A 16,687-nucleotide genomic window follows, 5' to 3' on the forward strand; every position below is an offset into this window, starting at 1 on the left:
CTCCCAAAATTTGACAGCTCGAGGGAATGATTTATCATCAAATTAATTTCAATATACATGCGTAGAAATGAACAAGCACCAGAGGCACTCAGTCCACTTCCTTCGAGGCAAAAGATCAAAATCAGAAGCTCAGCCAACCAAAACAGTTATAAAATTCTGGAAATAAAATTAATCTTAGAATATAAGGTGTTCACTTTCCAAACTACAACTTGGTTGTCGAAAAAATAAAATTGTATTGTCATTTGTGAGTCAAACCTGAACTGTTTTTTTTCTTGTATTATTGCATTATGTACAGTTCTGTAACATTGCAAGTCAAAGTTCTATGCAATATATCATGAGTGATTGAGTTGTGTCTTGTTTTAAAATTTTTGCTTCTTGTACGTTTTACACTCGACTGGCGCCCTTCTCAAATGGGAGGGACGCGATGCCCCTGGGAAACACGCTTTGCGTTTGCTCTGTGAAGTGTAATTTTAAATCCGCGGCACCAGGTGATGCAGTAGCGCTGATTGTCAAAATCTGTGCAGTCTGGCCACACCAAAGCCTGATTACCTCCAGGCCTGTCCAATCAAGTCATCGCTTCGCTTCACTATGGCTAAAGACTGATGGAGTTTGCTGTAGATTTATATTCCACATATCCAATATTTCTCAGAATGCCGTGTTTAGGCTCATGGGGATGCATAGAACAAATTCGTGGAAAGAAATGATTTAATTTGCCCGATCAGCATTTTCATCAAGTGTAAAATATTAAAAGATGCGCCCTGCAGTTTGTTTATGATGGCTACAAGTACTGTAATATTTGTTAGTTAGCGTTTGAGTTTTCTTTAATCAACATAGAATCTATCTTTTGTTCCTTTTTGTCATTAAAGAAGGGTTGTAAATGATTGCTTTTATTGTAATCACAAAAAAGATTTGGGTAAAGGCAAATTCACATTCACATTAAACCTCTGTTAAGTTGTCGATTACAATCAATGAGAAATAATACATTGTAGAAATCAGCATTCGTCTTCAGTCCGCTTTACAAGTTCTTTCTCAAAAGACTGTCATATTAGAGCTCGTCGGGCGGGAACTCTCTCGGACAAACGACATAATAACTACGTTTGAGAAACTTCAACTTAAGCCTGTGTAGTACAATAATTACACTTTGTAGCCAGTGACGTTGTTTTATATGTTTTATTTCAGATTTTTAAAACGCTCGGAAACATTTCAAGTTTCATTTGACCGTTGTCCATTTAAAGCATGATGATGGTAAAAGTCTGGATAACGGATGGGTGGAGCTTCCAAGCAGCACCCGACATGACAACAGAAGGTAATGGCCAGTGCAGAGAATTGCAAGAAGACAGCCTCTATGCCCCACTTTCAGATAGCGAAGACACAACTTCACACTCTTCTGACGCTGATGAACAGTCAAAAAGTCATATGCAACGACAAACTGACAAGGGAAGCTGGAAGTGCTTGCAGTGTGAGAAAACATTCAGTTCAAAATGGGGTTTGAAAGTGCACACAAGAACACACACAGGAGGGAACCTTTTTCCCTGCTCACTTTGTGAGAAACGTTTAACTCTGAAGACGGATTTAGGAAGGCATATGAGAACACACACTGGGAAGAAACCTTTTACCTGCTCAATATGTAGGAAAAGCTTCTCCGTAAACAAAACTCTGATAAGGCACATAAGACTACACACTGGGGAAAAACCTTTTGCCTGCTCAGTTTGTGGTAAAAGATTTTCTGAAAAGGGAAATTTAAGCAAGCACATAAGTTTGCACACTGGAGGTAAACATTTTGCTTGTTAAATATGTGGGCAAAGATTCTCTGAAAAGAAACTTAAAAAGACACACTGATTTGCACTGCAGGGAAACATTTTGCCTGTACAATTTGTGGTGAAAGATTCGCTGGAAAGAGCTGTTTAAGGGCACACACAAGAAGGCACACTGGAGACAAACCCCTTGCCTGTTCAGTTTGTTGTAGAAAATGCTCTTGAATGACAGATTTGATTAGACACAAAAGAACACACACTGGTGAGAAACTGTTTTCCTGCTCAATTTGTGGTAACAACTTATCCCCGAAAAGGTATTTAAACTCACGGGAGAAAACTCACACTGTTTTTTTTCAATTTCCAATTACAATTCCTTGTCAATAGACCAGTTGAACAACACAACAAAATATAAAACTAAAACACAGACAGCAACGGTCATGTACAAACAATCAGACATTCCAGGTGATCATAACATCCATACAATGGAAAAATATACTTACAGATTCCTTTCATATGGGTTATGTTTTTTATACAGTTTTTATCTTGTTGTTGTTGTTGTTTTTTTTTTTTTTTTACAAACTTAAGAGACTCAAAATGAAGAATAGTGAAAATTAAAAATGTGACTTTGTCAATGTGAAACTGATTAAATGCGGCGTCATAGTTTCACGCCGGAACTCAACACGCCGTCGTCACGTGATTTGCGCTAGGTTTCTGAAGCGCTGTTTTGGCTCATTTGAGCTCCGGAGTCTCGTCGTTGAACGTCCCATCTGTAGTGCGTATTTTAAGTTCGACAAGCGAATGTATTGTAAATAAAAAAAACATCCTCGATCCACGGTGAAACTTCATCGCGTTTGGCTGACCTTAGCTTAGCTTAGCGCAGCTTAGCTTAGCTTGCTAGCCACATAAACGGCACGTCACTAAACGGAGATCAAGTGCGAGTGACGGTGAATATGTGTAAAATGCAAATGCTGAGAGCGGTGCTGAATGCGCGACTAAGTGTGGCTGTTGAAGAAATACTGGCAGTGTTCGAAAAGACGTTAGCGGAGTACGAAAACGAACTCTGCCGAACTAAAGAGGAGAACGAGCGACAACGAAGGCTACTGGATGACGTGTTTGTGCATCACCACGAACCACACAGGCCAGGTAATAACAGTTTTCTGTTCGCAACAACTTACACTGTTCATTTCTTTTTTACATGCTATCCTCGAACATCCGCACAGTCCAGGAAAGCTGCTAAATACGTCTATCATATTATGCACTGTCATCCTCACATGTATACAGTTTCTTCCACTCTTATCTACAAACTGTATACATACGAGGATGATATCATGTAGTGCAAAATATGATATATTTGGCAGCTTTCCTGCACTGTGCAGGATTTGTAAAGTGCATATGCCTGCAGCTACAGGTGAGAATGATGACTTCTTCTGACTTTTAATTTATATATTTGGGTTGAATGCAATTTATATAATTCACTTTTATATTGCTGGAGCATATGATTTTTTTCTTTTTAATATTTATTATTATTATATAGAAAACAAGGGGTAGGCGTAGATAAGTTGTGAACTCATTACTCCTTTGAACATATCACTGTACTTATTGTAATTAACATGTATTGATCTTATTAGGTTTTGTTTATTTCGATGAAATCTGTGTTTAATGTTCAACAAAATCGATGAATCAATTCTGACTTTTCACTTTAAAATCAGAGTCATGACGTTATATTTAAAATATTTATATTCTCCATATTACTTGCAAAATTATTTTCAGAATTGAAAAATATACATGATTCATCAGGAAAAATGTCATCAAATACTAATTTGGTTCCAGTGATTAAGTTTAAGCAAGTATAGCAGCGCTCACAGAGTCTTTCTGTCAGACGGCAGCCATCTTTGCTCTTTTTCGGCTCCCGGGAACAGAGCCGTGACGTACGGTCGTTGATAGGCACTGTAGCGCTGACCTCTACTTTCAGAATTCTAATTCATTTTCATTAGAACAATAATTATTTTTATTATTGACCTCCCAATTCAGAAAATATTTTGAGAATAAAAAATCCTGCCAGCCTCTGAGTAAAGCTTGACTTTACCAAACAATGCGGTTGTCTTGTTGCAGATGCCAGTGAAGAAAATTGTCATCCTGAGCTGCTGACGGCAGAATCTCCTCACAAGAAAAAGAAAAATGTACCGGCACTTGATTATGTTAAAGAAGAGACGGATCTGGACGTGCTCCATATTAAAAAGGAAGAGGAGGAGGCTGAGATCTTTAAGGTCCTACTGAAGAGTGAGGATGGGGCTGATGGAGAGAATGAGATGAGACTGGCTGAGACTCCGACCAGCAGCTCAAGTCAACGCAGGACCGTAAAACGTGATGGAGACCGCCACGGAGGATCAAAAGCAGACAGCCTCGCAGCTCCGCTATCGGATAGTGAGGAAATGATCCCACGAGCTTCCGACACCGATGCTGACGATGACCACTCGAAAGATGATGCGACTGGCGACGGTGGCATCCGACGTATGAAATGCTCTCAGTGTGACCACGCTTTTGTCAGCAACTCGACATTGAAAAAACACATGATGACGCACACCGGAGAAAAACCTTTTGCCTGTTCAGTTTGTGCTAAAAGATTCCGGGCAAAGGGAGATTTAAGAACGCACATAAGAGTACACACGGGAGAGAGACCTTTTGCCTGTTCAATTTGTGGCAAAGGCTTCACCCAGCAGGGACATTTGAGACCACACCTGAGAACGCACACTGGAGAGAAACCATTTACGTGTTCGGTTTGTGCGAAAGGGTTCAGTTTGAGAAAAGATTTAGAAAGACACACAAGAACACACACTGGAGAGAAGCCCTTTGCCTGCTCTGTTTGCAGCAAAAGATTCGCTTTGAAAAAGTATTTAACAAAACACATAAGAACACACACTGGGAAGTAACACTTCCCATTTTCGATTCTCGGGATCTTGTCAGGGGATGAAAATGCGCTGAGAAAAGCAGTGGACTGTCAAACTTGAAATGAACTGACAAAATAGTCTCTTTGTGTTAAGATGGAAAAGTGTGTATGTGATTTAGAGTAAAATCAAACAATGATACAAACCTTTCTTGAATCAAATGTTATATTTTGTCCGCCACAGGAAAAAAAATAAAGACTGGGAGCCAAAATACGTTTTAGACATTTTAAGTAGTGATAACGCCGCATAATAAAAAATAAAGTGTCTAAGTAATACTATTATCCATTAAATTAAAGTCAAGGTTGGGTAATTGATCCTCCTGCAGCCATTCAAAAGCACAATCCAAAAATGTTATATCTTATTTGAGCATTTTTTTTTTTGCTGTGGATCGTAATCAGCTGTCCAGTTTAATTCAAAGACCTGATGAAGAACGGACTATTCCGCCCTCTAGTGGTGGCTATGCAAAAAACAAATATGCTCCAAATACAAATGATATTAGCGCCAGAATAATGAATAAATGAATGTAAATGATTTAAACTAAGCCGCTGGCATCAATCCAATGTTCATTTCATATTTAGCGTTGGTTCTATGCACAAAGTAGTTTGTCCTCATAGAGTTGCCGTACCAAAACCTCTACCACAATAGTCACGGTTTACTCGACTAAGCGTGTTTAGCACAGACAAAACTAAAACGTATTTGCCGGCCGGATTTAGGAAGGTTTCGTATTGGAAATTCGACAAGCGAGTATCTCGTAAATTCAATAATTGTGTCCGGATACATTTGTCTCGCTCCACGGAGAAGGTTGTTCATCGAGTTGCCTGACTTTATTTTTGCTTAGTTTAGCTTAGCTTAGATTAGCTTCGCTTGCTAGCCGCATAGAAGACGGGTCTGCTGAACAGAGATCCCGTGTGATTTATGGTGACTATGTGTAAGATGCAAATGCTGAGAGCGGTGCTGAATGCGCGACTAAGCGTGGCTGTTGAAGAAATACTTGCAGTGTTTGAAAAGACGATAGCGGAGTACGAGGACGAACTCTGTCGAACTAAGGAGGAGAACGAGCGACAACGGCGGATGCTGGAAGATGTGGTTGTGCCTCACGATGAACCACACGGGCCAGGTAGTGAAAGATAATTCTCTTGCATAGTGGGACCACGTTATTCCGATAAGTACACAATTAAACCTTACCAGCCGTCAACAGTGCTGAAATGGACTCTACTCGTTGGTAGTAGTATTATCGATTTGTCAAGTCAAATTCTCTTCCTATTGTTTGGAGTGGTGTTTCCTTTTCCAGATGTGTATAGATTTATACTTGTGCCGCAATCGCGAGCTAGCAAAGACATATTTTGAGGGAACAAAAATAGATTTTGCGCATAGAAAAAAAAATGAGCGCATACGCGTTAAGAACGTGCCACAAAACTAGCCAATCGGAGCTAGTAAAAGCACATTGATTGACAACTTGGTCTCCAATTAGATTGCTCGTTGTGTTCACCCGGAAAGAGCAAACGAGATAGCTCAACACTGACTTGGGTGGGAGAAGATGGACTGCTTTGGAAACGATGTCTGGGGATTGTTTTTAGTATTATTATTATTATTACTGTATGGTCTCCTTTGATAGAACTGCCTTGTTAGTTTTTTTTACTTTAATGATCTAAGCCCACCTTCTCCTTCCCAAGTCAATGTGATGCAATCTCGTTTGATCTTTGCGAGTGAACACAATTATCAATCTAATTGGAGACCAAGCTGTCAATCAATTTGCTTTTATTAGCGCAATTTGTAAGCATTAAGCCATGGAGCCTTGTTTATATGCTGCTTGTTTTTTTTAAAAAAAGGGCAATACATAGAAATGTTTGACCAAACATGACGAATAATCGTCATTTTAATATTGACCAAAATAACTGTGATTATTTTTTTGGTCATTATCGTACAGCCCTCACCGAACCACATCTTTGTCGTGATGTGTCCTGCAGATTCCAATGAAGAAAATCTTAATCCGGAGCCCCTACTGCCAGAGTCTCCTCACAAGAAAAAAGATACTGTGCCGGAGCTTGATTATATAAAAGAAGAGAAGGATCTGGAGGGGCTCCAGATAAAAATGGAAAAGGAGGAGGCTGAGATCTTTAAGGTCCCGTGTACTGGTGTCCTCCTGAAGAGTGAAGCTGATTATGAGATAAGATCGTCCGACCCTCCAGTCAGTAGCTCAAGTCAACAAGGAACTGTAGAAGGTGACAGAGACCACCATGGAGCATCAGAGGCAGGCAGCCTCTTTGCTCCACTATCGGATGGCGAGGAATTGATCTCACAATCTTCTGATGTTGATGATGACCACACAAAAAGCAATGTGACTGGCAACAGTGGCAACCGACGTGTGAAATGCTCTCAGTGTGACAATTCTTTTGCCAACAACTCAACACTGAAAAAGCACATGACGAAGCACACCGGGGAAAAACCTTTTGCCTGTTCAGTTTGTAGTAAAAGATTCCGGACGAGGGGAGTTTTAAGATCTCATGTAAGAGTACACACAGGAGAGAGACCGTTTGCCTGCTCGATTTGTGGGAAAGGCTTCACGCAGCGGGGACATTTAAGACCACATCTGAGAACGCACACTGGCGAGAAACCTTTTACATGTTCAGTTTGTGCGAAAGGATTCGGGTTGAGGAAAGATTTAGAAAGCCACACCAGAACACATACTGGAGAGAAACCTTTTGCCTGCTCTGTTTGTAGTAAACAATTTGCTCTGAAGAGGTATTTAACAATCCACATGAAAACACATACTGGAGAGAAACCATTTACATGTTCAGTCTGTGCAAAAGGATTCGGATCAAGCAGTGATTTAAAAAGACACACAAGAATCCATACTGGAGAGAAACCATACACATGTTCAGTTTGTCCGAAAGGATTTCGTTCAAGGAACGAATTAGTAAAACACACAAGAATCCACACTGGTGAAAAACCTTTTACATGTTCCGTTTGTGCGAAAGGATTCAGTTTGAGGAAAAATTTAGAAAGACACACTAGGACACACACTGGAGAGAAACCATTTACATGTTCTGTTTGTGCGAAAGGGCTTGGCACGAGGAAGGATTTAGATAGACACACAAGAATCCATACTGGAGAGAAACCATTTACATGTTCAGTTTGTGCGAAAGGATTTGGTTTGAGGAAGGATTTAGAAAGACACACTAGAATTCACACTGAAGAAAAACCTTTTGCCTGCTCTGTTTGTAGCAAAAGATTCACTCTGAAGAGCTACTTAACAATCCACATAAAAACACATACTGGAGAGAAACCATTTTCATGTTCAGTTTGTGCTAAAGGATTCGGTTCGAGGAATGATTTAAAAAGACATACAAGAATCCATACTGGAGAGAAACCATTTACATGCTCAGTTTGTGCAAAGGGATTCAGTTCGAGAAACGATTTAGAAAGACACACAAGAATGCACACAGGAGAGAAGCCTTTTGCCTGCTCTGTTTGTAGCAAAAGATTCACTCGAAAGACAACTTTAAAAATCCACATAAAAGCACATACTGGGAAGTAACGATATCCATGCTCGCTCGGTGGGATCTTGTCGAGGGATAAGAGTAGGCTGAGAAAAGCAGTGGTCAGTTGAAATTATATGGACTAACAAAACAGTTTCTTTGTCTCCTACAGGGAAAAGAACTGGGAGCCACAATACAATTTTGACATCTATTGTGAGGATAACGCTGCATAATTTAAAAAAAAGTGTCTAGCTAAGTGATCCCAATTTTCATGAAATGAAGGGGACTGCGCGGCTCAATCCACAATTGAAGGGGGCTCCTCCCACCTGCGGTCCCTTCTGAAGGTTTCTTATTTTCCTCTGATGAGGTTTCTGAATTTTTCCTTCCCCTTTTGGGGAGTTGTTCAGGGATGCTGTTGTGTGCTTATGATGTTCTGTATGACTTCTTTTTCGGTCGTGAAGCCCTGTGAGCCTGCAGGGATTCATGGCTATACAAATAAACTTGACTTGACCTAAGCCAGTGTTTAACACACACACACACATACTCGACGCGCTGACTATAAATAAGATTATTATCTATAAACATTTTATCAGTTTACAGAAGAAATGAGAACATGGAAGTGCGATGATGGTACAATTGCTTCTCAACACAAGAAAGGTCACCAAACTGAATTCCTCACAAAATGTCTCATTTTACTTTGTTTGAATATTGTCCTATCAACATTTGTTACGGTCTTAACTTGGCCATTGTAATACCAATCTCGATAATGTTCTAATCCATTGAAGAGGATATTTAAATACAGGAAGATTTGTAAGTAAAGTACTGTGGTTTTATTAAACATTTTGTCCTATAAATATGCTGCGTTTATTGCCTCTGATTTCAAAACTAGTTAAGTGTATGATGAATTCACTTATTTATTGGACTTCACAGTCATTCCGGCCCTCTGACGGAAACTAGAACCACAATGTGGCCCGCGATAGAAATGAATTTGACACGCCTGGTCTACAATATTGTATTCGAAATTGCTTGCGCTTTTAAATTAGTAACTTCTGTAATTTGGTTGAAATTTTTGGAATTTAAATATAGACTGTGTAGTTCTCTTAAGTGTCAGTTTTCGGGAGTGATGAATAAACTGATTGAAGCAAGCACACTGTGCCTCTCAATAAACGCACATGCATACATACATGCTATACTTATTTTTTGTTGAAATACACAAAAGAAGTGATATTTGTCCAAATGTCTTCAGGAGCCAATCAATATTTCTCCCTGTTTAGCGGTGCTTGTGTGATGTGCACTGCCAAGCGCATATTCGTTCCAATCATGGTGATTGGAGGTGTGACCCGAGGGCGTGGCCGAGTGGCCTTGCTCATTGCTAAGTGCTAAGTGTACTCACCTGTGTAATGGGCGATATGGGACTTTCTGCAGTTGTGAAATTGGAACTTTGCCATTTTTCGTCGTATTGTGGGAGGGAAGAATGACCTGCACTCGTATGAGGTACCTTGCATTGGCAACCTAAAGTAAGTGCTTAGTTTTATGCTTTGTTTTACACCAGTGATGGGGTGATCAGTACCAATTTACCTCTTTTAATGCCAAGCGCTATCGAAAAAGGAAACCATTAGAGGGCCAGTATATTTAGCATTTTCCCTCATCTTTCTAGGCTGACAGAATATTGTGTGCTATGTCACTATAAGTGGCATCATATTCCTTCCTAGAATTACTAGTAGATAATATCGATGTTGTATGTGTGGGAACACTCCCATCTAGTGGTCACAGTTTTCTCTGCAGTGCTCAATTGGCTCAGATTAGGTTAACAGTAGTCAAGGGTGTCAGCCACCCGCTTTAAAAACATCTTGGACTAGAATTTCATGAACTAGAAAAGACAATGGCTAGGTCATGAAATGTAGCAATTTTGTCTAACCGAGCCATACGCGGAAACTGTCGTCGATATTGTACAGCAACTACACTTGGACAAATCGTAACAAGCAGAAATTCCCAAAACACCAGACATGATTTCTTTTTTTTTTTTTTGTATTTCAGTACCCTTTTGTGCAGTGGCATAGGTGCAACTATTTCCACTTTGTTTGGAAATTTGACGGTCGGCAAGACGTACTTACACGTGACAGAAGATGTTTAAAGGCAGCATTAAATGTTGTGTGGACTAAAAAACATGCTAATGCAATTTACCACTGCAAAAAGAGACACTTAAGTAATCGAAGAAATGTTTGTGGTTTTGTAAATGAGTGATTGGACACACTAAAAGACCAATATTGATATTCCTTCATGCTCATGTACTGGAGGAACAAACAATTATGCCCAATCTCACATGGTATCATTTTGACCAAAGACGTTGATGTGGTTAGTTCAGGTTTTTTTTATTCAAAATAAAATGTTTTACAGCTTGTTTTGTCTTGAAATCTGCATTAAGCACTGCTCTTTTCACCAGGACATTTGTGTCTCTTTATCTGATCCTTTCGGGAGAACCTTTTCTCACACATGCTGCAACTGAACGGTCTCTCACCAGTGTGTATTCTTGTGTGTGATGTCAAGTGTACTCTTTGGGTGAATCTTTTACCGCATACTGAGCAGCAAAAGTGTTTCTCTCCAGAGTGCGCGCTCTTGTGTTGGGCCAGTCTCGATCGATCACTGAAAGTTAGGTTGCACAGCGAGCAAGCAACGGGGTTCTCTCCACTGTGCGTTCTTGTGTGTCTTACTAAACTTGTCTTTGCAGAAAACCTTTTGCCACAAACTAAGCAGGAATAGGGTTTTTCTCCAGAATGCGTTCTCATGTGTTTGACTAATTTGGAACGTTCACTGAAACTGAAGGTGCAGATCGAGCAGGCGAAAGGTTTTTCACCTGTGTGTATGCTTGTGTGCGTTCTCAAATGTCCCTTGATTGAGAATCTTTTACCACAAACTAAGCAGGCAAAAGGTCTCTCTCCAGTATGTGTTCTGCTGTGTCTTCTTAAATGACCCTTTATCGAGAAGCTTTTACCGCATACCGAGCAGGTAAAAGGTTTCTCCCCGGTGTGTATTCTCATGTGAGTTGTTAACCCACTCTTCTGAGTGACTCTCAGACCACAAACTGAGCAAGAATAAGGTTTCTCTCCATTGTGTATTCTTGTGTGTGCGTTCAAATTTCCCTTATTAGCAAATCTTTTGCCGCACTCAGAACATGTAAAAGGTTTCTCTCCTTGATGACTTCTTAGGTGAACCTTCAAATTCCACTTTGAACTAAATGTTTTCCCACACTGCATACATTTCACATTTTTCCTGTCCGGGGGACCTTGAGTGTGTTCATCATCAGTGTCAGGCGAGTGAGACGTCATGTCGTCACTTTCTGAGAGTGGAGGCAGGAGGCTGTCCACCTGAGATCCTCCACAGTTGCCTCTGTCACATTCTTCTTCATCCTCATCATCTTCACTCTTCACAATGACAGTCAGTGGAAACTTGGTGATATCAGCCTCCTCCTCTTCCTCTTTCACAGAAAGGGGATCTGGCTCCTGCATCTCGGGATGAAGATACTTTCCACTCATGTCTGCAGGACAAAAAAAAAAACAAAAAACGGGTGGATTGGTGAAATCAAACTTTGCACGATAACTTCATGGAGATTTTGCAGTATACAGTCAATATTTTGTATAATTTGACAACAACACTATTTTGTGTGCAACTAATACTCTCTAAAATACTTTTTTTTAACTTGTGGCCAATCACAACTCAGCTTCAAACATCATATGACCCCCCCCAAAAAAAAACAAACGTGAGCAATGATCGATCATCACCTGAGCCTCAAGTGGTTTTCAAATGTATCATTGTAAAAGAAAAACAATCGAACTATCAAATTAATTGCCAACAAAACGTTCACTTTTTACCGTTGAAAGTGACTAAATACATGTATTTAGTACTCTTACAAATAAAGGGGTAAAATTTAAGTGGCCATTACTTACTTCTCCAAATACATTTTGAAAAGAACTGATCAAGATTTTCAGACGAGAAGCCTTTATATGCGGAGCATATTGTCCGAAATTTAATTGACCTTGCAGTGATTTTAAGTCCACAGTAAATTTCTATGAGCGTCTAATGTTTGGTGAACCACGCCTGTGACGTAATTCAGCCTCCACATGAGAACCATGAACCATGAACCAAGTACAGGTTGACAGGATTAAAGATAATAAGCAGAAAGAAACAAACCAGTTGTATTCATCCAATCCGCAGGTTTCTTGATAACAGAACCCAGTCGATGGTCTTGTTCGTTTCCTCTTTTGCGCCAACAAGCTCCTCCTTGGACTCGCCTTTCGTACTTTTTCCACACGTTACTCACGATATTCACAACACTTTACACTCACGGTTGCTTAGCGATGTGATAGCAGACGCGTCTCTGTTAGAGGCTAACGGGCTAATCTTAAAAAAAAAAAAAAAAAAAAAAGCTCGAAGCTGTAACCTGCAGCGAATCGAGTTCACCCAAACACAGATAATAGATAAATCATCTTTGGGTTGAGTAAAATTGCACGGTGTCGACCCCTCCTTTCTTGGTTGCAGTATAATTTTGTAAGTGTGGTAATAAGTAACGTTGCAGATACTGAATCGCGAAATCCAGGAAGTAGTTTGAGCAAGTCTCCAAACGTGATTGGTTATGTGAAAATGACGTTACAGAAACGTCTCGTGATTAAAAAAATACAATTATGTGATCACAGATACAATTGGGTTGCACTTTGATTCCTATTTATTTCCAAATTAAAAGCAGAATTGTTTATTTTAGTAGTTTGTGAGGACAAAATGCTCTTCTGTAATTTTTTTTATCGCGCAACGATTTTGGTACAGTTTGTCTCAGTGAAATGTCGCATAATTGTGACGTCATATCAAACGCTATTTTGGGTAGTTGGCTAAACGAGCAACACCAAACAAGTCTAACAGAATCAGTATTTCTGAAGACGCCGATGCACCCGAACTGTACATGTATTACTCCTTGATCGGACTGAAGATTAAGACTCGTCAGGATAAACTTTTGACAGTGAACGAGAAGCTTCTCGATGTATCTTGCCAGCCGCTAGCGGAAAAACGCATTTTAACACAGCGGTGTCCAAACTCGGTCATCAAGGAAGCCTATCCTGCATGTTTTCCAGGTTTCTTTGATTCAAATGATCAATTGAATGTGATGGAACGAAAAAGCTCTACGTCACTTCCGTTTGAGCAGTGACACTTCCGTAACTCATGAATGCCTTATTTACGGGTTTATGCAAGCGCACGAGCGAGAATAAACTGTATTTTCTATGAGGTCCATATGTTCCGAAAATAGATCCGACCATTTCTAGAAAGTGAATTTCAACGCTGTTTGTCAAATCCTCTCGGCGTGCGTTGAAGAGTCTTGAGCTATTTTTGATTAGCTCGCCAGCTGCTAACAGAGACGCATTTTGGGACGACACAATACATCCCCCAGCAGAGAGACAATTGTAAGTATTAAAATGTTGTGATTGTTCTTACGTACAGGTAGGAGGGAATGTTTGTGCAACATCAAATTCGGTTTGCTGCCAAATCAACCACAGCAATTCGGGCGATTGTTACGATTTTATTAAACGTCCATCCGCTCTACAAAATGTCAGGGCAAATACTGTAGACCACAGTAGACGGTTGACAGCTGATTCTAGGTTGGATATGAAAGGTAGGGATTAATTCTTTTTGAGGGTGACATGATTTTGGGGATAAACAAATTGAACGATTTGTTAAACCCAAAATTCATTTCATGCATTATTATTTGACATTTTCCAGAAATATTTACATGATTCTTAAATTATTTTGAGTTATTTTTCTTTTGTACGGATGCTTTTTTCCCGATATATTTTAAAGAGCCTATATCAAGGAAGTTCAACTATTTGGAGATGTTAACCATGTTACAATGTTGAATTCTCAGCCTAAACACCCCAAAGTGGTATTATCCTTCATTGATGCATTTCTAAGCATTCCTTGTTGATTTTGCGCTCCCAGCCCAAGAAGACAAACATGACTTGCAAGAGGCCTTTTGACAATAGCAAGGCTTCATACCACCTGTGCAAGAGTAAATACACGCCAACCTGATCCACATTTTGTTTTTGTTTTATTTTGATTTGGTTCCAAAGTTGAATAGGAAATATTTTTCACTGAGCTGGCAAAGTAAACAGTAAGGTTTTATTTCTCAGCTACAACGTTTCACTGTAGAAATTGCTGATGTGGTGAAAATGTGTGTTTTGGAGCACTCAGTCGGGCAATTGACTTCAGTAGTAAATAATTCACCTGCAGGCAGAATGTTTGTTTTGAATACTGGTTTCCCACTGGACTGACTCGATAGGAGAAATGGCTCTTAGTGCGTGCGGCCTCTGACCACTGTTTAGTATTTTAATTCTAAAAAAAAAATCCAAAATGTTTTAATAGCACACCACATCAGAATCAGCATCACGACATGAGAATTGACCGAGCAAAGCTCGATTTAAACAAACAAGTTTTAGCTTCTGTTCAGTATAAGTGCCTGTGAAGATCATCTTCATCCTGGGCAGATGGCGGCCGAGTTTGCTGATGTTAAAGAGGAGCAACAGGAGGAGGAGGAGGATTTCGACACGTTTCCGCTGACAACTGTCATTGTGAAAAGTGAAGAAGGTAATGGAAATCACTGTGGATGTTTGCAATTAGATGGATCTTGAGATCCATTGTAAGCTACAGTAAAGATGACGGAGATTTTTTTTTTTATCAATGATTATGGCGAATGCTCAAAAAGTGATATAACTTATCACACTGACAGCAAATCCAATACATTCAGTGTTCTCATTGTGGCAAGAGCAGAAACACAAACTGAAGCGAAACAATTTGCCTACTTAATTGTAAAAGATGTCTGTCATCTTGTGTCCTGCAGATGTCAGTGATGAATATCTTTGTCCTGAGCACCAAGGGTCAGTTTCGCCACACATTAAGGAGGAGGCGAAGGAGCAACCTCGTATGAAAAAAGAATGGGAGCCCAAGTCCCCTCGCATTAAAGAGGAAGAGGAGGAGGACGAAATCACCCAGTTTCCATTGACTTGTGTCATTGTGAAATGTGAAGAAACTAACGGAGAGCCCTGTGACACATCACAACCAAATGACCATTCGGCACCACTATCGGATATTTCCGACATAACTTCACGCTCTTCCGACTACGGTGATGATGAAGAGCACGCCAAGGGTGATAAGACACGTCACACTGAGGACAAATGCCTCCAGTGTCCCCACTGTGACAAAACGTTTTACAACGAAGCTTTGTTGGAAAAACACACAACAGCACATGCGGTGGAAAGAGCTTTTGCCTGCTCTTTTTGCAGTAAAAGATTTTCTTTCAAGACAAATTTAATAGCACACACAAGAATACACACGGGAGAAAAACCTTTTGCCTGCTTAGTTTGTTGTAAGCAATTCTCTACAAAATCAAATTTGGTAAGGCACACAAGAAAACACACCGGAGAAAAACCTTTTACTTGCTCAGCTTGCGGTAAAAGATTCATTCAAAGGGCAGATTTGACAATACACGAAAGAACACACAACGGAGAGAGGCCTTTTGTCTGCTCAGTTTGTGGTAAGAAATTCATTCAGAATGCAGCTTTAAGAATACATACAAGAAAACACACTGGTGAGAAACCATTTGCCTGCTCGATTTGCGGTAAAGGATTCTCTCAAAAGCAATGTTTAACGATGCACACGAAGGCACACACTGGTGAGAAACCTTTTGACTGCGCAGTTTGTGGGAAAAGATTCAGTCGAAGTGGAGATTTGAAAATACACGCAAGAACGCACACTGGAGAGAAACCATACACCTGCTTAGTTTGTAGTAAAAAATTCACAGGAAAGAAAAGTTTAACAGCACACGCAAGGCTACACACTGGTGAGAAACCTTTCGGTTGCAATGTGTGTGATGCAAGATTTTCCCGCAGGGATCAACTGAAGAAACACAAATGCGCGAGTGCTGAGAAGAGCAGCGGTTAATAAAGCTGCTGAAGAAACGGAAGCTTTCTTCACAATCATCGGCTCAATCCTTGCACTCTAGTCACTATTTTCTTCGTCTGAATTTTTTTTTCAATACATCAATGGAATGTGTAGCTGACTTTAAAATGAGGCACAGTGAGAAAAAGCTGCGAGCTTGAAAAAAAAGTGAATGTCAGGTCATAAGAGTTTAAAAAACGTAAAAGATTTTGAAGAGAGAGATAACGTTATTCGAGCAGCACTTTGACGATTGAATCAAATGACTAATGCCTTAGTATGTTTCAGGTGTCTCAGTGCATCTCTGCGTATGATTTCTAAAAGTAGCCTACATGCAGAACTTTTTTTCCATACAAAGTATAAGTCTAATGGCTGTTTTCATCCAAATATGTCATCATGCATGATTTCATTGTGTAAGTCATCATATGGACAGAAGACTGTTTAAGTGTCAGCAAAGGTTTAGAATATAATTCCATCAACATATGTCTGAATTTTGTACAACGCTTTAGGCGAGAGACTTTGTTTTTCCTTTTCTTTC

At 39.9% G+C, this 16,687-nt stretch overlaps 4 protein-coding genes across 4 annotated transcripts; 3 read left to right on the forward strand and 1 right to left on the reverse strand.

Annotated features, from left to right (window-relative positions):
• The first annotated feature begins 2,428 nt into the window (after positions 1-2,428).
• LOC148424203 (uncharacterized) lies at positions 2,429-4,844 on the forward strand. The gene is made up of 2 exons (XM_088412712.1): positions 2,429-2,897; positions 3,867-4,844. The coding sequence occupies exons 1-2, from the start codon at positions 2,705-2,707 to the stop codon at positions 4,682-4,684; spliced, it is 1,011 nt and encodes a 336-aa protein (XP_088268838.1). The 5' UTR covers positions 2,429-2,704; the 3' UTR covers positions 4,685-4,844.
• A 495-nt stretch (positions 4,845-5,339) lies between these two features.
• On the forward strand, positions 5,340-9,312 carry LOC148424204 (uncharacterized). Its single transcript, XM_088412658.1, has 2 exons — positions 5,340-5,816; positions 6,667-9,312. Exons 1-2 carry the CDS (start codon positions 5,615-5,617, stop codon positions 8,235-8,237), a joined length of 1,773 nt encoding a protein of 590 aa, XP_088268784.1. The 5' UTR covers positions 5,340-5,614; the 3' UTR covers positions 8,238-9,312.
• Positions 9,313-10,538: 1,226 nt separating this feature from the next.
• Positions 10,539-12,773, reverse strand: LOC148424205 (uncharacterized). Its single transcript, XM_088412709.1, has 2 exons — positions 12,367-12,773; positions 10,539-11,713 (listed from the first exon to the last, which is right to left on the reverse strand). The coding sequence occupies exons 1-2, from the start codon at positions 12,377-12,379 to the stop codon at positions 10,599-10,601; spliced, it is 1,128 nt and encodes a 375-aa protein (XP_088268835.1). The 5' UTR covers positions 12,380-12,773; the 3' UTR covers positions 10,539-10,598.
• A 605-nt stretch (positions 12,774-13,378) lies between these two features.
• On the forward strand, positions 13,379-16,630 carry LOC148424206 (uncharacterized). The gene is made up of 3 exons (XM_088412702.1): positions 13,379-13,625; positions 14,703-14,802; positions 15,056-16,630. Exons 2-3 carry the CDS (start codon positions 14,703-14,705, stop codon positions 16,153-16,155), a joined length of 1,200 nt encoding a protein of 399 aa, XP_088268828.1. The 5' UTR covers positions 13,379-13,625; the 3' UTR covers positions 16,156-16,630.
• Positions 16,631-16,687: the final 57 nt, after the last annotated feature.

Source organism: Hippichthys cyanospilos, chromosome 4 (assembly GCF_059441005.1).
Source record: "Hippichthys cyanospilos isolate Australia breed blue-spotted pipefish chromosome 4, RoL_Hcya_1.0, whole genome shotgun sequence".
Taxonomy (NCBI): domain Eukaryota; kingdom Metazoa; phylum Chordata; class Actinopteri; order Syngnathiformes; family Syngnathidae; genus Hippichthys; species Hippichthys cyanospilos.

Excerpts from the sequence above, each read along its gene's own strand:
- LOC148424203 (XM_088412712.1), top strand. The coding sequence starts at position 2,705 with ATGTGTAAAATGCAAATGCTGAGAGCGGTGCTGAATGCGCGACTAAGT. Across the intron at positions 2,898-3,866 it reads CCACGAACCACACAGGCCAG|ATGCCAGTGAAGAAAATTGT; the intron begins GTAATAACAGTT and ends GTCTTGTTGCAG.
- LOC148424204 (XM_088412658.1), top strand. The coding sequence starts at position 5,615 with ATGGTGACTATGTGTAAGATGCAAATGCTGAGAGCGGTGCTGAATGCG. Across the intron at positions 5,817-6,666 it reads CGATGAACCACACGGGCCAG|ATTCCAATGAAGAAAATCTT; the intron begins GTAGTGAAAGAT and ends TGTGTCCTGCAG.
- LOC148424206 (XM_088412702.1), top strand. The coding sequence starts at position 14,703 with ATGGCGGCCGAGTTTGCTGATGTTAAAGAGGAGCAACAGGAGGAGGAG. Across the intron at positions 14,803-15,055 it reads CATTGTGAAAAGTGAAGAAG|ATGTCAGTGATGAATATCTT; the intron begins GTAATGGAAATC and ends TGTGTCCTGCAG.